General features: G+C 37.0%; 1 protein-coding gene across 2 annotated transcripts in view; it reads right to left on the reverse strand.

Annotated features, from left to right (window-relative positions):
* The window catches only part of FAM193A (family with sequence similarity 193 member A), an 81,782-nt gene that overhangs the window by 18,966 nt on the left and 40,918 nt on the right, over positions 1–21,898 (reverse strand). The window contains exons 6-13 of one of the 2 annotated variants that reach the window (XM_069795099.1): positions 20,487–20,721; positions 17,062–17,186; positions 12,406–12,550; positions 7,506–7,583; positions 5,785–5,897; positions 5,388–5,630; positions 3,248–3,401; positions 2,956–3,135 (exon numbers count right to left, since the gene is read on the reverse strand). In XM_069795099.1, coding sequence (XP_069651200.1) covers positions 2,956–3,135; positions 3,248–3,401; positions 5,388–5,630; positions 5,785–5,897; positions 7,506–7,583; positions 12,406–12,550; positions 17,062–17,186; positions 20,487–20,721 — 1,273 coding nt within the window. The remainder of the gene's footprint in view (positions 1–2,955; positions 3,136–3,247; positions 3,402–5,387; positions 5,631–5,784; positions 5,898–7,505; positions 7,584–12,405; positions 12,551–17,061; positions 17,187–20,486; positions 20,722–21,898) is intronic. The other variant, XM_069795106.1, reaches the window with a different exon arrangement.

Raw genomic sequence — 21,898 nt, forward strand, 5'->3', positions numbered from 1 at the left:
TAGTAATCATTAATATTATTTCATTTTGCATACATCAATTAATATTGTCAGAGCACCCACAAAATTCTTTCATCTAATACCAATGGAAAAAACCTTGTAGTGAACTAAAAGCACTAGTGGAAGATCTTTATCTTAGTTAAGAAAAGAACGGCCTAAAAACTGACAGCATTTCATACTATATAGACATTTAGTGTTCACAATCAGTGACAACAAGCGAGATACTGATGCAAATAATCAAGAACAGACAGGAATAGAAACCTTGACAGCATTTGATTATTACTAGGCAATTAATTACTCCAGTATGAAAATTCAAATTAGACTATTATTTTCCACAATTTTCCAAGCACATGGAAAAACAGTATGTGTAGAAAGCAGTAATAAGGGTTGATTAGCTGATGAAGTTGGAAGTAGTCCTGAGCTGCATCAGGCAGACCACTGCCAGCACGTCAAGGGAGGTGATCTTTCCACTCTGCTCAGCACTAACGAGACACACCTGGCGCACTGGGTCCAGTTCTAGGCTCCCCAGTACAACAGAGATGGAATACTGCTGTAAGTCCAGTGAAGGACCATAAAGATGATTTAGGTCTTGGAGCATCTGTCATACAAGGAGAGGCTGGGACACCTAGGACTGTTCAGCCTCAAGACAGAAGACTCAGGGGGATCTTATTAGTGTGCGTTCCCTGGCTGGGCTGGGAAGAGGAAGAGTAAAGAGGACAGAGCCAGACCCCTCTCAGTGGTATCCCATGAAAGGACAAGAGAAAACTGGCACAGACTGAAATACAGGAAATTCCACTTAAAGCATTTGTGAGAGTGGTTGAACACTGGAGCAGCTCTGGAGCCTCCATCCTTGGGGATACTCAACACCCAACTGGACACACTGCTGACCAACCTTCTCTAGATGACATTGCTTTGAGCAGGAGAGCTGGACTAAACTATCTGCAGATGTCCTTTCCAAACTCAACTGTTCTGTGATTGTGTGAAGCAGACGTTTCTCACAAAAAATTTCATAATCGTATCAACCACGAGAAATCCATGCCTTATTAGAACCTTTTACTGATCTCAAGGTATCATTAGCCTCTGTTGTCTCAAAAGGATTCAAGACTTTGGAAGAAAAACAGCCCAGGCAAGAGCAGCTCTATTTCCTTCTCTCAGCTCAGTACTTTTTCCTGCCACTGTCACCTGACATTTCACTGGAAGATAATTTTACAAGTAGTAATACCAGGAACACTTCCCAATTGCTACTCTTCCCAGCAACGTGGCAGTATGCATTTTTCCAAAAAGCAACATTAGCTAACTTAGCTTTCTAGAAAAGAACTGACAGGTGGTATTCTTCTTAAACACGCCTTCCTCTCAGAAACACATAACTCTTCATTATCACAAAAAAGAATTACAGCCTTTGACAAAAGGTATATTTTAACTACCAAAGAGTTCATAAACCAAATACAATTATTGAATTAATTAGGTGTATAAAGAAAAAATAACTTTCTCATAAAAAAAAATTGTATCATGAAGAGACCAATACTATTCTACTAACAAATGTAAATGGAAAAAAAATGTCAAAGAGTATGGCAAGATTCAAAATCCAATTCTGACAAACCTTTGGGTACTGAGTATGAAAAGGAATCCGAAGAGAAATAAAGATACTGCATAAATGAGCGACCCCAACAGATAATGCCAAAAAATCGGAAATGCACATGACATGTACCAGCGAAATCAGTCACTTGAATGCAGTGTTACAAGGTAGATACTCAGCTCTGATTAAAAAAATCAGGCTAAAAAAAAAAAGGAAGACATTAAGAGTTCCTCAGAATAATTCTGAGAAAATTCTTTTTCCTCAAAGAAAACAAAAAAGAAGAAGGTTAAATCTGCCTTTTTATCTTGCATTTTTAGCTTGCTTCCCTAAGGCAAGCAGACTTACATAATCTCATTTGATTTTCCACAACAAATGCTGAATCTGTTCACCAGTTTCAAACTAGTTTGACAGCAGTCTCAGCCCATGTAAGTATTATGCCATTGGTCAGCCAGAGTAAAACATGTCAGCATACTCGCTGAAAGAACAGTAGCTTAATACTCTTAGTATACTTAAAACATGAGAAAATACTTCCAGTGGAAGGCCTTACAAACATCCTAACAACAGGGGAATATCTAATGGGAGTTCCCACCTGACTATCATCTAAAGTCTGAAAGGTCCCCCCTCCCATGTGGATTCTTTCATACAATAAACAATAAAAGCGACTGCTAGGTTCCCTCTCAATGCAGCAATCCTGTGTTGTAGCTGCAGGGTAACTCAGATTAAAAGCCACACAATCCCAAAGATAAGTCCATCGGATGCTTTGCTTTGGTGCTCAGGTTAAACCAAACACCTGCTGAGCAGATACTCTAGACATGGCTCTCTGGGTGGTCTGGTGACCTCACAGTAAAGAGCTTAATAACCTTAAGCCATTAAAAAAAAAATATTAAAAAATTAAAAAGAGCCAAACACCCCAAGACCCATGCCGTAAGTCATGCAATGGATTTAACTACACAGAGTTTCATCAGGGGAAGTTAGTTTTCAGATATAATATTAAAAAGTGCCCATTAAGAATTCACATCATTTCCCCCCACCCCAATGAATTTCAAATACCATTAATATTTAACAAAGACCAAGCTCAACCTTCAAAGTAGAAATGCTTTTTAGTTTCTGTTTCTCACTCATACAAGCAAGAACAAATTTTTTTCCCCTCTTACTGAAGCCACCTTCAATATAACTAACATATTTCAGGTTTTGATTAAAGGAAAATATTAGCCATGACAATATACAACGAGCTGAAAAATATTTTTGGTATCGTATCTACCTACTGAAAACGTAACATACTAGAAGTTAAATATTTAATTGAAGATATAAATACATTATCATTCGAGCATCCACATTTCAAAAATTAATTTACTAAAAGGGTTGCTTTTAGTTTACTATACCTGCTGACTAGGGTAAGAAGGTGGTGGACTATCCATTTTTGCTTCATCTTTCCTTAATGCCCTTTTTCCTAAAGGCATTTCCTCCTTTTGAGTCCCTGGTGGTTCACCACTGCTCTCCCCATCCGCTTCTTCATCATCTGCTTCTGAGGAACTGCTGCTAGTACTGCTCACCTGAGGAGACTGGACAACATTAACTCATTAACATCGGGGTGAAGGACAGGCCTTTCTCCAGTGAGCACATCCAACTGCCAGAAAAAGATATGCCAGAAAAATGATAGTGTAAATGTTGTACCTCGTCTTTCAATGCCATGTTTTCGCCTCCACCATTTAGCTCACTGTGAATTCCATTCATGTTGGCTACAACCTCTGCATCGTCATAATTATTCAGTGGGTAGATATCAGCAAATTTTGCTGATAATGGTGCAACATCTTCATCATCACTACCACTGAGGGGAAAAGAGGCTTAGATAAATCACAGTGCTTAGTAACCTCGGTTATTGTGAAATTAGGTAGAACACCAAAATGAAATCAAGTTGAGGGCATCCCTTGTATACATGTTCCAATTAGGAGTCAAAGGATTGTCTTTCAAGTTGTTTAACTGAACTTATTTTTTCAGGCAAGTAAAATCAAGCAACCTGCCATATAATCCTACTGAATACAGCAGTTGCATGCCTGAACAACAGACTGGATTGAAAATAAGATTCTCTGCTATTTCTGTGTAAAATATTTTTCCACCACTGTTTTCTGACCAAGAATCTATGGAATTAATGACAGGATATGGATGACCTTTAATTGGATGAAAAAAGCCTTATGCCGATGACTTCCTTTACAGAAAGTGTGAAGTGGAAAAAGTACAATATAAAATTAAAGTTTTTTCCATACCTTAAATGTCAAACCAGTAAGTAGGGAACATTGAACACATCACCGTAACTCTTAAATTTCTCTATAGCAATCAGTTCCTAGACAACTCCACATCTACGTGCTTTTCAGAATCTGCTCTAAAATACTTAATGGAAATATTTTCCACACAGAGAGCTAGTAAAAGAACATGCAAGTTTAATTACCCGCTCCAAGGAAGTGTTGCCAAGATTGGTTAGTTCATGTTTCTACAGCAATCCAGAGCTCCTAGAAGAGCTCCTAAAGTGTGCACATTATCATTTTGCATTCCATGAAATACTGCACCAAAATTTAATTACATGATGGCATCACTAAGCATATTTCAAATGTGCAATGAGGAACTAAAACACAGCAGATATGAGACATAAAATGGCCCTTTCCCAAGGAGCAGTGGTATTTCCCTAAAAATAGGCTTCTTACAATAAATAATACTTGGATTCAACTAAACTAGCTTCTGAAGAGACAAACTGAACAATTTTAGATATTTCAATGCCAGAACTAATGAGAGTTCACAGAAATCGCAAACCACACATTTAAGAATATGTAGCTAAACATACCGCCACACAATCTGTTTTCAAGCACTCCCCAAATGGGTTCAGAAACTAAAGTCCTGTTGTGGAAGATTAAACCATTGACAGTAGTAGATGCAAAGGTAAATGTTTAAAGCAAAGTGAACTTAATGAACTGATATTCATCAGAAACATCCCACAAATCTCAATCGTCCTTGTTCATTACACCATACTAACATGGAATGCTAACACCAATTTCCTTGATTGTACTGACAACAAGTGTTTCATTAGTGTTCCCACCAGTACTGAAGTTGGGTTTTTTAAAAAATTCCTTTAGAATATCACATGACAGAGAAGACTGCTGGTTAGCTGTACCATAAACATGTACAGAAGCCAGCCTACCAAGCAGTTTTAATCCTTCAGAATTATGGAAGGGGCACAAGTCTACCATTAGACTAATGCCTCAAATCTGACGGTCATTGTGATCTGAATTAAAGAAAGAGGGTGGCATGTACTTCTGATAGGGACAGTAATCTTTGATGCAAGACTCAAGTTAACACAACCTCAACAATCCTAAAAGCCTCCTAATAAAGGCTTTTTTGGCATGAAACTGATTCATATGAAATGACCAACCCTCAAAGAAAAGATCACCGATTTCCTTGCTCATTGTAAGAAAACAGGCCATTTTAAAATGATGCTCTAAAGTAGATCAGTATCTGACGTCCTTGTAATTGCAAAGCAGGAAAGTACATACTACACACACTTCTAGCAATAGTGTTAAGTCAACATCTTCAAAAATTTTTAAGAATTTTACAAGTTTGTTTGGGGTTTTTGTTGTTTTTTTTTTTTTTTTAATTTATGTTTGCACAACATATAGCGCTGGAGTTGTGGTCTGCTGAATACAGTACCATTATTAAATAATTTTCTAAGGCAAAAAAAGCATTACAAAATGATAGTCAGCCAATGCAACTCACCTACTTAAGTTCAATTCACTACAAAATTTTAAAACAAAGAAAAAGAACTTACAAAGTTGGTGCAGAACCATTATCTGCGAGGATCAGTCTGGGGTGTTGCTGAATGGTAATGGGCGAGCTGGAACCTGATCCTGAACTTGCTGAAGACATACTGGGTGGGCGGATCTCAGATAGATAATCCGGAGCAGAATCAATTTGTAGTGGTAACTGATTAATGTGGATATCATCCGTTATTGGAGAATCCATGATGCCACATGTTAAAATGTGTGAAAGGCTGCAGTCATCACAAGTACATCTGTTCAAGAATTAAGATTACAGATTTTTAGGATCTTGTTTAAGTAGCACTCATTTAAAGTAACCACACTCTTTGTTCCAATAATGTATTTCCTTTTTCCTTGAACAAGAAATTAATGATATATTATGATTTCATATTAAAAAAATCAGCTCACCTTCTTCTATAATTACAGTTGGGACAGTCAGGCATGCTCAAACGTGATGACAGCATGTGTCTCATTGTGTCTGTGAAGTTGTTCTCCCCAGCTAGTGCTTTCTTGTTATTAAGCTGAAGTAAATTATAAAGGCAGCGTTTTAGTAGTGCAAGTTTTTCCATTAACAATTCAATGGCACATCATGATTAAGAAATTACATAATCAAAAAGGGTTCTTTGGGCAAAATATTTTAAAAGCAGAATGGTTCAGAATAATTTCATGAAAGTGGTGTTTTAATCATGAGTTAAAAAACAAAGAAGTTCAAAGTCACAAACAACAAACATTTGACACTGAAACTCTTCAAAGAAAGTATGTTTCTCCTATGAAATATTAAAGTGGCCAAGTCCATCTCCTTGGCTCATTTGTACATGCATCTTGCATGATATTTCTGCTGACAGACCCAGAACTTGAGCAGTTCTTGTCTTGTTTCATGGTATGCAGAAAAGGACACTGCTGACGAATGTAGAGAGAATGCAAACTCACTCTTAGCTTGCAAAAAAGAATTAGGACTAATTCTGTAGCCACAATGGGATAGATTCAAGGAATGAAATAGCTGCCCAAAACAGGACTTGACTGCATTAGTGAAAAAATACAATCCAAATAACCTCCACCCGGCAGAGGCCTAAACCTGAAAGCATCTAATTTCATTAGAAACCTACAAATCTTAAGTTAAACAAGGATGTGCCTAAGCTTCCACTTCTATAGATGCCCAGACCTCATCCTGACCAAAGCAGCCATGGGCTTAGAGCTCACTTAAGCCCAATTAGGATCAATGAAAAAGAGGATTCTTCCTCAAGTCCTCTGAGAAGCCCTGTATACCAGATGTTCTAAAAGACATGGTTAACACAGGCTTATGTTCCTTATAGGAAAAAGTACTTACTGGTGACTGCTTTGGGACATTGCTAATTTAAGCTTAGGTTTACCAAAACATACTGTCATATGCTCTCTTTCTCTGGCTCATGACTAGCATTTCTTTTTGCACAGTGGTACAGGAACGGAGAGGTTCCCCATCCAGTCTTGACTCTAGCCAAGTCACACTGTACTCTTATGGACAACATGATACATACTTGAACACTTCTAGGCTACAGAACAGAGTACTGTATCTTAAACAGCAGACAGTTTTATAATAAGGTAGGAACTTCTACTGGCCCCTCTCCGGCTATAGCTTAAAAAAAGGTAAGTAGTTCTGCTCAGCCTTTTCCCCACAAAACACATGTAGGAGCCATCTCCAGAATCCTAACAGATGCAATCATCTGCCCTGCTACCGTGGCTCACACTCCCCAGCTCCGCACACACAAGTGAATTTGTTAAACTCTTGAACACAACATTCCCTACCATGTACATCAAGGCAGCTCCACACTCAATGTATTGGCTGTTTTGGATCCCACTCTAAGGCATCAAAAATTCCCCTTTTATTGTGTAAAGAACTTTAACACCTGGTATTCAATCCTAAGACTGTGGTGCTTAAGTTTTTACCTTGTAGTAACTAAGATGACATACCATTACATACTCTTCTTGAATCTTGCTTTTCTCTATTTTAGCTGACCAAATTTCATGCCTGGCATAGTTGCAGAATCAGATCACATAGGACTAGTACAATATACTACACTCATATGTTTGCATCGTACAAATATACATGAAGCATTAGTATAACTTAGTATGGTATAAAAAAAAAATCCTACCTGCTCTTCAATAAAACGCCTCTGTTTAAAAAATTCCCAGTCTTCCTTTAGCATGCGTTGTTTTGTTTTCATTGCCATCTAAAACAGAATTTAAGGAAAACTCATTGATTTAATCATAGAAAACCTATGCTGTTGTCAATTTGTCTATCAGTTTTGTTAAACCTAGCCTGTCTATACTATTTTGAAAGTCAATATGAAGTGTATTTTATTTGCTAATCATTTGATTTTAATCACTTAAACATAAGATTTTATATTCTTTTACACTATTTTTCAGTCAGATTATTCCACTGTTATTCCTTACGTTAATATTTCTTTTCATTAAGTATTTTCATAGCATTTTCAATAAAATGTAATTGGCATTAAATCCTCAACATCTCAGATCCACTAAAATTCCTTAAAATCTAGAGATACAGGACTTTCAGCAAGGCCTTAACACAGGCTGAAGTGCAAACTCTGATCTACCACATGTGGAACTAACCAGCCAGTCAAAGAGTCAAAAAAAATTAGAAGTAGTAACCTAGACTAACACTATTTACCACTTTTATTCCTCAATGTATTTCATGCCCATGATTTATCTAAGGCTAGAAAAATATTTTATACAATTACTCGTCCCTGAAACACATCACCATAAATGTACATAGAGCCTGTAACTTTTTGTACACAAATGGTATTTTTCTGATTTAGTAAATAAATTCATTCTGACATAACACAAAAGCTTCCATGAATTTTAACACAGCAAAATGCAAGAACAAAGCTTCTCCTGTTGCGCATTACAACATTTTAAGAGCACTACTTCATTAGTGAGGAAAAACAACTATCTAGGTTATCTTTTACAGTTCTTTTTTTTGATTCACCAAATTAATAAAAATATCTACCACCTTATAGAATGTAACAAATTGCTTCATAAAGATATGTTAGTGAGCAAAGTTCAGTAGGTTATACCACTAGCAATCTTTTTTTTTTTCTTCAAAAGCATGCCTCCAGAAATTCATTCTTGATCAAAAGTTTAAAGTCTTACTATTAACCTAAGTGTATTATTGCTATTATCATTATTTAACTTGGGAAAATGAAATTCTAAGCTGGGGATTTGAAACAGTATTAAGTGGTACAGTTTTGCCTAATGAATTTCTGAAACAATCTGCATCACACAATTCTAATTACTACTGTGGATTTTGATTTCCCTTGCTCCAGTGAGGTTACATTAACACCAAAAAAATGAGTTTATCATGTGCATGTGTGGTTTTTTAAAAAAAGAGCATGCATGGAATATTCTTGAACCATTGGTACCATTTCTTAGACACACTAAAAGGTACTGCAGAGCCTAGGGCCAACAACATTGGAAATTTCATCCTGGCTATACTATCAGCTTCTGAGAACCCTTGAGCCATATTTAAACACAGCAACACTAACCGGTTTAGGTGCCCTGCCACCTAGCTGAATCCTCACCATCAGAGACAGGCACCTACATTCACTATACATTATAAGAGAAGACTTCAATGCCAAAGAATGACGTTTAAAACAGCCAGTGCATTAACTGGGAGCTGCCTACTCAAGTCTGCCAAGAAACTGTCAAAGAAAGCAGCATGGTTTAAGTCTTGGTACTCTTGAGTATTAATGGGAACAGGGGCTGAAGCTAAAATTTTCCTACTTCCAACTTCACAGCCTTTCCAATACCCCATGTCTGCTAGTATCTTAAGTTATTAATTCCATAAATAATAGGAAATCACTTCTCTCCCCTCTTTCTTTTCCCCAATGAATATTTATTTCAGCAGAGCAAAGCAGCTGCAATACAAACCACATGATTCATGCCTAAGAATTCTGCTAGGGAGTGGGAGATAAATTCAAATGCTATCAGAAAGGAAAATTTACACTTCGACCTTGCACATCTGCAATGAATATGGTACCACTGCTGTCCAATGGAGAAGAGAGTTCCACTACCACCCTCTTCCTTCCTCCCTGTTTATTCGACACTAAGAAGTATTTGCGATCCATCAGATGGAGACATGGTAAAGTGAGACAGGCAGGTGAACAAGTATTTTTCCGTTCTGAAATACATTTCATCATGAAAACAAAGCCAGCAGTTTGGTCAGAACTGACACATACCACTAGATCACCTGTGAGAACTCTGACATTCATACATACATCACAGGTTACTTGCTTCCAAATTTTAAACTCTGTATCACATGTGAATAGAACATTTGAGCATCCCAAATGCCACCTGTAAATCTAATCTATGTTCCTAGCCTGTTTCACAAGAAATAATAAAATAATTCCTCTTATCACAAACCCTCAGCACTGAAAAATAGTGTTTAAATTATTTATACAGCCACCATAAAGATAAAAAACAATTATGCCTGTACAATACTGTTTTTTCTATTAAGTTGACCAGAACTGTAAAAGAAAAAAAAAAAAAAAAAGTCACACACGAATATGGAAAGACAAGCAAGAAGCTCTCCCTGGGCTCTTGTGGAGCTGGGCAAAGGCATTCCTTTATTCCTTTCTTCTGTGGGAGCCAGCAGTAAAAAAAAAGGTAACACTTTCACACAAAGTACATATGACTATCTAGCCATTACTTATGGAAAAGATCCAGATATATTTAGGAACCCCTGAGTTAAAAGTAGTCTAAATCTATGCAGCCTGTACCTCCAGATCCTGTTTTTCTTATCAAATTTAAGCTGTCCTGTTTTCCAGATACCCTAAACATCTTCCTCAGATTTTAACATGCGATATCAGTGCTGATATGAACGGATCCTTATTCTAAGTTTTATTACAGCATACACACGTGGTATTAAGTTACATGTCTGTGCATGACACAGCTGTCCTACACAGCCTTAAAGAAAAAAATAAAGTATATTTCTATTGCTTGCAAAAGCTATTCACTTTTTTCCCCAAGAACAAGTAACATAACATAACATAGTGGGAGGGTCCATTAATTACCTCTGCTGATGCCCTGTCTAAAATTTTGCACATAGTTCCACAGTAGATAAACAAGGACCATTCATAAGTCCTCTGTGATGGTCTGCATTCTAATCTTTGATATACTAGCAATAAAACCTCACAATTTTGATAAGCCAAGAGGCAGCAAATAATGAACATGCATTCACTGTTAAGATCCACAGTTTCCATAGTAGCCAGGCTTTCCGATTTCTACCTTGTTGACAAAAATATCACTGCAAATTCAGGTAAGATGGTCATACTGAATGATGTATTTTTGATCAAAAGAGTATAACCACAGGTTATCACCAACATGGGTTTTAAGGCACAATTGTGAAAATGTTCTTTCTACATATAAATACCAATATCTCCTTTAAAATTTGATCATTTAAGTTTTAGAATGGTTTCCCCTACACACACGCCTTGGAGGTTTTCTTGGTCATTAGGAAATAAGCAGTCATCATATTAAGTTTCCCCAAATGGGAGAAGGGTTTCTGTTTGCATCAGGATACAGGCTTCACTAGGCAGATAAAAAAATGCTGTAACACAGTACTTGTGGCAATAGCATGGTCACTAGATACAGAGAAATACAGGAAAATCAGTTAAGAGTTGATATTGAAGTGGTGCAGACCAACCAGTCAGAAGTCTGATATGAATGTGACTCCACAGAAATTCCATCTTTAGGAAAAGTAAGTGAATAATGAGAAGTGAATTGGGCTCTGTTTCTTACTGGGGAGGCAGTATCAGACAGCCACAATACCCTGACACCATGAGGAAAATGACTTCTAGTAGCACAAAATGTGAGATGATGAAATTTTACTGAGCTGCAATCAAATATTTAGTTGCATAAAAGCAGCCAGACCAAGAGAAAACTTTGTAACTGATAGCTTACAGATACAACCCCCAAATATAGAACAATCTCTAAAAATAAAATCAGTTATGTCCTGTCTCCATCTTGAAAGTATTGGAATTAATGGTAAAGTTCACTTAAATCTTCATCACAGGGAACAGCTTCTGAAGGACAGTTAGTGTACTGTAAGACTTCAAAATGTTTGTTATCCATAGGAATAACATAGCATTACTAAATCTCAAATTGGATCTCCATATTCCTAATGCTCATAAAACTTCAAAATACAAGAAAAGTTCTATAAAATTCTGTATCTTCAGTTATTTCAAGACACATTCTTTCTTGTAGTATACTTAAGATTGAACTAAACAGTATCCAAAGCCTTATCCTGAGCTGTTTTAAAAAAATTCAAGTTCTTTAAACATGAGAAAAAGCACACGAGCAATTTTGGGAAAGTATAAACAACCACTTGCAAAATAAACAGTTATTTTTCTGAAAATTAAGCTCTTGACAATGTAGAAGTCAGTACAGCAAAGTGATTATTTTCTGAAATGTAGAACAACCTCAGAAGAATCAGCTATCAGAACATATACTTAATAAAAAAAAAGGATAACTTTAGAGGTCTCAAATATTTCTATAGTGAGAGTCTGGAGTTCTGATTTTGACAGCTGCACAAAGGTCATCACATTATGCAACATGCAACAGTTTTTAATTTCATTTAGTGCAATTATTATTTTAGAAACTTAGTGGGTTTTATGGGGTGGGTTTTTTCTTTTTTTCTTTTTCCTAGTGACATCTACAAATGGAAGTTTCAGGTTACTGTGCTATGGGTAATTTACAGGCTAAAGTAATTAAAAAATGTGCAAAGACCACCTCTAAACAATGAATGGCACAACAATCTGCTTCAATAATTTGAAGACGTTTCTGTACAATTGCCATTACATATTTGTATGTTAGTGTTCTTTTCTGTTCTGAAAGACTGACATCAATGAAAAAAGTTACTTTTTGTTGCTTCAAAGCTCTGGATGAAAATACCAAAGAAAGTCTTCACTGGAGGCACAGTCTTGCATGGGCTGCTCCCTACATAATCAGTCTTGAGACTGTTTACATGATTCTTACCTGTTCATCAACATAGTCATCTATTCTTTTCTGGCATTCAAGCCATGCTTCAGCAACTTGACCCATTTCCTGTTCCAGCTGATGATACCTTTGTAGCAAGGTACTATACATATCTTCACTACAGGAATCATGTGTTGTTCCAAGCCTAAAAATTCAAATAGCACTTGTTATAGAAGAGACATTTCACTGGAGAAAAAAAAAGAAAAAAAAAAAATCACACTTAAGTTCTGCCAGCCAAAAAAGCGTTGTTAAAGTGCAGTTATTGATACACCTAGGCCCACATAGCTGCTTGTATCCCAAAGTTTAGTATTTTTAGTCATTTTTCAAAAAAATATCCAACAACTGCTTGTTCCAATGTTCTGTAACCAACAATAGCAAGAATGTGGGAAGTGCAACATTTCTAGAGCCTCTTTCCCACGAGCAACCAGATGTCAAACCTACTGAGCCATATTTATTCAAATTTTGTTGCTTGATATATTTATCCTTCCAAATTCTATGGACTAAATATACATGTTGACTATTTACTGAAGAGATATATAGTAAAAATAAAGCCAGAAGCTTGTTAATCAGAACTCTCATGATCAATGCTAAAAAGATTACTAGACAAGTTGGAGTTCCAGCTGGGAAAAGTGCTGTAGGATGAGGCAAGTGAGATAATTTGGTTGCATGCAGTTATGTACTATCACTTGAGCAGCATCAAGTCCAAAACGTGGTTATGCCATACACTGATGACTGCCTCTGTAAGGAGCCCCAGAAACAGGAGACAATTTACCTCCCTTTCTACTACTACATTTTTGTACAGCAAATTCCTTTAAAAAAAAAAATCTATGACACTGCATCATCACAACAATTCTTAAGTAAATAAGCAAACTCCCAAAATCTTGACTTCAGAAATAAATAAAAAGACAAAATTCTATTCAATAATGTGTGTTTAAAGCACACTGAATTGTAGTGACCTGTAAATCGACACAAACTGAAGCTTTTCAACATTTCTCCTACTCAGTAATTAAGGGGAAACTGGTTGGTAGTTAATTAGGCACAGAGGTTGTGTGGCAAGTCAAAGCCAGTGCCAAAAAACAAAATTCAAGCACCTCAAAACTTGATATTTAAGCCCAGTTCCAGCATTTCAGGGAGGTTTGTTAGAGATTTCCATTGCAACAGGATGCTAACACAACCCAAGAACTACATAGTCCTACCCATCACCTGGCAAAGAACTGAGCCCTTAATTTTCATGTGGCAATTAAGTATAATGAAGAGCTGAGCAAACAGATAACTCAGTAAGCATTAAGTCATAGCTGTTAGCATGACTTTGCCAATAAATTCAAGTTTGTTTTATTTTGTTGTTTTTGCCTGGAACCTGCAACACAACCATTTTAGAAGGGTGCGTAAGCAATTATACACATTCTACTTGGTAGAGTACAAAAAGCAGTTTAAAGGGATACGGTGACTTTAGGATACAACACTTCCTCACTATCAGTGCAGACACTGTCAATTCCTGTTACTAGATCACAATTCACTACTCTTCTTGAACCTTGTGTTTCTGGTATTATGCAGTTACGTGAAATTCTGATCCCTACTGTACGTAAGTCAAGAATCTGTTCTCCTAACTGCTGCTGAATAGTACTATTCTTTCAAACAGTAGTTGTGCATAAAATCTTTTTTAAATATGTTCTCAAGCTAGAAGCGAAAGAACTTCATTTTTAAAAATTTAGATTACCAATGCAACAGCATTTACACTTTCAGTTTTTATTGTGACTCTTGATTAGAGGTTAACATGTTACTAGTAAATACACTTTCACCCCCTCAAAGCAAGTATAAAGCAACAATCTAGGTAGTATTTCAGTCCTGTAAACAGAGGTGGAATATATTCCTGGACTGCAGCAAAATAAGGTAATAAAAACGTCACACATACATAAAATTTAACAAGAATTGCTTACTTTACGGTAACTGAATCTTCCAAGGCATACCTGTTGACATAAATCCTACTGTATGCCCGTGTATCTTGATCAGGAACCCAGAATTTTTTGTCCAGCAGCATTTAACTGAAGCTGTACATACACCCTGAACATTGTCCCATCCCATACAGGGAAAGCAAAGAGGACAGAAAACTCCAGGACAGAAAAGCCCCAAGTATCAGTTGTTACTTCATTACCAAACACCAATAAAGCAGCCCGTTGAATGTAGGAGGCATATCAGTGGTTGCATGTAATCAAAAGCATCTAAACCCAAGAAAGGTATTTAACCTCTAAGAAACCTTTAATATAGACAACCTTCATCAGGAAGTACTACTCACTCACCCATGAAAGGACTGGATTTCCTTAAATACTGAAGATACAGCCTTATGAAATGCTGTGTCTGATCTAGAAGCCCTGCTGATTAATTAGCTCTTGATAAGCATATGGACAGCTCTTACAGCTAGTCTGCCAATCGTACAACTGAGTGTGCCTCCTAGACAAACCAGAGGTGTTGACTAGGTAGCAGAACAAGATACAATACATTAAGACCCTGGTAGTTTACCCTGAGTAGATGACCAGTCCTGTGAAATACTGACACAGTTGATCTTGTATCAGCTAGTAAACTTCAACCCCACAAGACTGCTACATTTAAACCTCTCTAAGTGAACATCTTTTCTAGTCTGACATCTGATAAGCATCCGTGGAACGAATCACAACACACCAACTATGTATTTTGAAAAATCCAGAGATATAAAAAAGATTTAGTGATTGAAATAAGGGTGAACTCCCAAAATCTAAGTGAAGCTGAGATGCCAAGATGCCATTTCACATTTCTTCTTCAGGAAGAGAAAACAATGAGGCCAATGCTCTTTTGTAAAGAGACTGGCAACACCTTCTCCAATGCATGCAAATAAATGATTCTCTCCTGACCAAATGATCAGAGGACTAGGCTCATCCTTGCTTCTCCATGTGAGGCTTCTCTGATTGGAACATTCCTCCACCAACTCCCACTGTAAGGCAGATTATCCTCCAGAAAATTTTCTCAGGGAAGGCTACATAATTCTCTTACTTCAAGACCTAAAGAACTCAGCAGTAAAATCCTGGGAGTCCATGAAAACAGGCATAATCTATGTTTACCAAAGAAAAACAAGACATACACTATATAAACTAGAAACCATGGAAGAGGAAGCTTGTGCTGAACCTCTCCTTTCAAAAAAAGCTCATGTGAATCAATCTAGGCAAAACCATAGTTTTTGTGAAACACCCTTAAAGCCATCTAGCGAGCACAGATGTACTGGAAAAGAAATTCCTGCAGGAAGAGATTCTGACTTCATCGTATTCAAGCCTTGAACTTAGCTGTCACTACAATGAAGTTCTGCACAGAAACACCTTCTGTTGCTCAGACTTTAATTGCAGTAGCACTTGAGAACAACAGGTAAATGAAAACAATCCAATGCTTTTGTTAAGAAATGACCATAAGCTTCACTAAGACCATTCTCAGCTCTGCAGATGAAGGCAATGTAAACAGTCTTCATATAACCAGGACTGGTGGAGGAAGAGATGCAGAGAAGCCTTGTCAGAAAGCATGGAGATGACCAAGGGATACAGTATCAGTGGTACTGGGAAGTCAAACACGGATCACTGGAAAACTATGTGACTGCACAACATGCTATTGAACATAGGAACAGAATTACCTGTCTGGAGAGGAAAAAAAAAAAAAAAAAAACAAAAAGGAAAGGGAAAAAAAAAAAAAAGGCTTTCAGTACCAACCCAGTTTCATGTAAACCAATTAGACAAGTTATTCTGAGAGACCTTGGACTTCTTGCTGAGCCTGGTGACAATTAAGCTTTCTTCCCTTTTCTTACTTTCCTTTCTAGTATCTACTAGCAAAAGGACAACTCATCAGAAATTTCTTTATTCACCGTGAGCAATGTATCTTGTGACAGACTTAATCAAACTGCTCTTGTATCATGAAAAAATACCCAAGACAATACCTTTAAAAAACATGTACACAGAGCATAAACGTCTCTTCATCAGAAACTAGATTGAGAGGTCAACACGAACCATCCATGACTGTACTTCAGAAATGTTTGGACATAGGAAAAAGAATAGAATTTCTGTGAATTAATACTTCTTCCCTAAAAAACCCAAACACTTTGCAGGTACACAAATCACAAGCAGAGCAGCCTTGCCAACAAAATATACATTCTAAAGCCCCAGGAAACACAATATGCCATCAGACCTACAAGCATATAGCAAGGGGGTTTGTTTCTTTTGCTTTTGCCAGTGAAAAGACTGCTTAAAATGCCAAATTAAGCTATTTGTGCACTGTGGGAAGCATGAAGGTATTGAGGCTGTAATTCAGTTGTAGAGCTGTAAAGACAGTAGCAACACCTAATGACAAGTGAAAACAGTACTATTCAGTCATACCATCAGCATTTTCATAAGATGCTGTCATTTTACTAGGTAACTTACAAGCAAGCAGATTAGGGTAGTAATTCTTCTGACAAGCAAGTTATGACAGCAGCCTGCTCAATCAACAATACTGTTTTCAAGACAGATCAACAAGGATTTTTACCTATGAAATTGTAGAAGCAGCAGACAGGTTTTTTTGTTGTGGTTTTTTTTTTTTTAAACGCTGTGGTTGCAAACATGGGTTTTCATTTCTCCTTTAAATTACAAAAGAAAATTTAAACTCTACCTTAGCTGTGACACCAACGTTGGCAAGCTATTCTGCAAGAGTGGCTCAGAAAATACCAAATTTTCAAACAGATGCTTATTGTGCAATTCCCACGTCACCTGAAATTTCTTCAAATGTTCATTTTCCTGTAACAAAAACAACAACCAGAAATAAGGCAGGGTTAGGGGCTGGGGGGTGAGGGGAGTGGGGGTGGAATTTCTGTCCAAGGCAAAAATTTTTTTGAAAATCTAATTTCCAACCTACAGGCTCGTTTATTCAGCTCATATCTTATTCAGTTTTAATATCCAGAAACTCAGACTGTAACTAATTCTTTAATGACTTAAATAACCATAGCTTCATTCCTTGTTTTTCTAAGTTGTCATGGATTAGGAAGGAAAAAAAAAAGAAAAAAAGAAAAATCAGACTATGCTGTTGAATGCTTCCATTCATTTCTGCACTGAAAGATGTATTTTACGACCTGAACCAGTTGCGCTCAAGGTTTTCTTGTGAAACAACTGCCTATCTCTGATTATTTTTCAGTTCTTTGAACTTATCTAGTAACAGGCACATATATGATGGCAACCTATAATCTTTATTCAAAACTGACATAAATCAAGCAAACAGTTCTCTTCAAGTACAGCTTCAAAAAATGAAGTTTTCTAAATAGACAAGAGACCAACAGCTTACTTCTCTAGTAAGCAGAATATTTTTCTATTTGAGGTTAACACACAATTGTATGTAATTTCAAGGCCTAAAACTTAAATCTATTATTATCAAAACATAAGAATCAAAGACAACTATACTATTTTTTCAAGTCAGTAAGTTTTCCCACAGACAGCCAGCAGTATGCTGGTTTTCTATAGCAGGATTCCCCCACACAGCAAAATTAAATGCAAGCATTCTGGCTATTAGATCAGCAAGCAAGCCCTATGCACTATAACCTCAAGTACCCAGAAATACCAGAATACTCTGGAATTTCAAAGTTTTGTTAAGCATAGTGGGTTAAAAAACAAATACATATTTACATCAGACCTAAACATGAGACTATCAGTATTCAAAAAAAGAATCGTTTGGAGTTTTATTATTATTTAAGAAGGGTGGGTGGTGTTTGTTCTTCGTCCCCCAAACCCTGGCCCGAGTTGCACAAGACACATGTACCCTTTCACTTTGAATATTATGTCTTCAAAATATTTAAAATTTCTATAAATTGCTAATAATTTCTCAAGGGTCAACACTGAGAAAGGTTGATTTCCTAAGTAATTTCCATATTATTCTGTGAACAAAAGAGTCAATAGTTATCTACAAAATTTGTTATATCAGATTGTGCAGAGTACGATATTTCTCACAAAGAAATACCAGGTGAGTTTTCCTTTCTAGTCTGCTAGACTGTGTACTTGAGGGCTCTTCTGTACTGACCACAGTCTTTCGTTTGCTCTCAGTATAATCTGTCATTCCCTGGTGGGGCACAAGGCTTTAGCTCCTGCTCTTGAACTTCACTAGTTAGCTGGATTCCTTTGAAAGGAAAGATAACTGTTCATAATTTCAATGAGAAATTAGCTCCTCACAGGTGGAGGTTCAAGGCATTATATGCCTTTTTACAGCATGCTACATGCAAAGGTTTTACCTTTAAAAGGAAGGCTGCTCTGAGTTTAGAGATCTTGACTGCCTTTTACATATTTCAGCTGGAAAGTTTCCTTCTTCCATAGTGCACTGGTATCTTGAGAAAAACCAACCATGCACACCGAAAAGACTAGTGACTCTGCTACCTGTACTGAAAGCTGTGACATACTACTCCATTTAATAAAAAGGTTATTTAATAAATCTAAGAAATATATGACAAGAGACAGTATCCTACATTCTCAGATTTCAGTTTCTGAATGTCACAGCTTAGTAGAAAGAAGTTTTCAGTACTTACTGGGCTACAGAAGGAAAAGGACAAAAAAAATCTGGGATACTTTGTTTTTTCTTATGCCTTATGTTTTAAGAGAATAGGAATTTTATTTTACTTTGAATTTTGTCAGAAGGGGTAGATTAGGGAGTTCAAGCATGTTCTGTCTCTTCACGGCCATTATCTCAATATCTCATACCTGCTAAGTTTTCATGACTACTAGTTCACAATAATAACCAGGGGAAAAAAATATAACAATATTATTTTCTGGTACTAACATGTTCATTATTGGCAGATCTACTTTGAGAAAACTAACATTTGTACTGTAATCCATCTGCTTTTCAGCTGAACAAATTTCTAAATTCCAATGCAAATCAACCTGAAGAGCGATGTTCCCTCAAGCACCTTGTTAGAGACTTAATGACTATTAAAAGCAGCCAATAAACAGGAGACAGCAGTGACCTCACACCTGTATCTAAGTGATAAAGCTGGGGAAGACAATACAGACAATAGCAAATACAGAGCACTGACAACAGAAGAAAGCATCAGATATGTTCAAGTTTCTTAATAGAAACATCTTCCTGCTTTACCAATTCAATTTTACTAACAGTCCTACCTCAGTAATGACACTCTGCTTCCCCTCCATTTTATATCCTTCTCCCCTGTGGCCACCATAGTCTTGTTACTGCCTATTCTTTTCCTCTCTTTATATACCTAGACAGTCACTTTCAGCTAATAGGCAATAAACCCCAAATTTACCAGTTAATCCACTTCTTGGGTTTTTTTGCTTGCGCAAAGTTTACACAAGAAAAGGGATGTACAGGATAAGGACATTAACAAGGGATATACATGAAAGAACTATTAACAAAACAAGATTAATAACCTTCTCAGCCCTTAAACAAGTATAATTACAGAGTTTATTTACCATATTAGTCAGTCATGATGGACAGTTACTCAAGAAGAGATTAAGGCTATTGCTTATTTTCTACCTGACAATATAATCCCAAGTCTAACATCACAATCAGTTGACAAAACAAGCATTTAAGAAAGAACAAGAACTTTAGAAATAATAACATAGCAGATTAATTCTGAGTAAGGAGATCATCTTTTCAAGTAGCCATTCTTGCTTATAAGGGAAAAGAATAATTGAACATTGAAACAATCTAAGTTAGTGCTCCACCTGAGAGTTTGTGTCCTTTAAACATGGTTGTCAAGAGACCATTAAAGATTAACAGAGAAGTGCTTCACATTTTCAAAGGCATTATCTAAAATTTTGTAGATCTGCTTAAAGATAAGTTTCAGAATAAGTGCCACAAACAGCATCCTGCCTTTTTCTTCACAAACAAAAGATAATTTCATCAATTCACAGTAAGAGATGCCTAATCTACATTTCTGAAGAATTAAATTTGCGTTTGCAGAATCTCCCCATCTCCAAGCATGCATACACAAAAAACCTTACATCTTACAAACTACAGAAGATACCTGAAAGAGCCCAGAACAGCTCTGCTAGCATTGCCCCTAGGAAGTAGAAGCATATAGGTTATTTTTTCAGTCTTACCAGAGTAACTAGAAAGGCGCTGATTGTACATGCTGCCTGACAGAGTGCACTGTATTCCTCAAGTAGGAGTGAGATGAACTGATGTGCCTGTGGTGGCCCTTGTATTGCTAATGTTGATGCAACTTTAGATCCCAGTGACAAGTGTCTGAGCAGACGAACCTTCATTTCAAGCACATATTCTCTAGCTTGCTGTTCCAACCGTTGGTAAAGCTGATATGGATCTCTTTCACAAAGCCTGTATTTTTAGAATATTTTTGACAAAAAGAAATAATGCATGTAGTAAACAATTTTCACTTTCCTAAAAATATTTACCAGTTACCATCATCATCATCAAAAAGAAATAATGGCTAGGGTTTACAGAACTACCTCAAATCTGGGAGAACGCAGCCCAGTTCCCTACTTTTACACTGTGGAACTGAGCTCCTGTGCAGCTTTAGGACTAGGATGCTTGCACACCTCAGGAACAAATTAATTTAGGACCTCGGTATTGCACTTCAACTTGTGAGCTAAAAAACCTTTACTCAATTTGCATACAACCCTACAGACATACTCTTCAGACAAGCTTCTTCACAACTTCTCCATGTTCTTACATACAGATCTAATAAGTGTCCCAGTTGGAACAGCCAGACCTAGGCCTGATTAATATCCTGTAGAACAGGCATTTACTTCAAGCCATTGAAGGAGCTTGACCTGTTAAGGCAGCCAGAACATACCTAAACACATACCAACCAGACTGGACTTCGTGACTGCTTTGGGGGACCCTTCTGTTGTTGAGCTGAACTGAAAGAAGGCTTTTCATACAATTACCAAGCTTTTACGACACTCAGCCATGAAACTCGTCTTGCCTTCATTGAGAGTTTCTTACCCCAAGTTGTGGATCTTCTGTACAAGAACATTTTTTGCACCTTTTATTAAAGCTGTGCCCACTGCATAGCAGAGCTGTGGGATTCACAGGGCCACAGAGAACATCCTTCAAGGAACATGACTTAGGGCACTCTACTGTGGTAGCACCTAACTGCAATCATTACAAGTGACTGGTGGGGTTTTTTTGGGTTTTTTCTTTGTTTGGTTCATTGGTTTTTTACCCCAGAATAGGCATCAGAATTTGGGACTCATCTGTCCCACGGAAGCATACTAACACTGAAGCTCCAGAACCATGTTGCCCTCCATGCACTCTATTCAGCCACTCTATACCTGCAAGACTTGTCACTGTAACACACAGCTTCAAAGAGGGTCAGGGCTTCCTGCTAAGGACAGCATACAGCTGGCTAGGTCTGATACTCTCCTGGAAGCGAGACATGGGTTTGAACCACCTCACACAGAAAAAAACTGAACACGATGGCTGCTTTGAAGCACTTTAGACTGAAATTGTACTATTTAAAGTCCTGTGCATGGAGTTTAAGCACTTGCCT

Source organism: Haliaeetus albicilla, chromosome 1 (assembly GCF_947461875.1).
Source record: "Haliaeetus albicilla chromosome 1, bHalAlb1.1, whole genome shotgun sequence".
NCBI lineage: Eukaryota > Metazoa > Chordata > Aves > Accipitriformes > Accipitridae > Haliaeetus > Haliaeetus albicilla.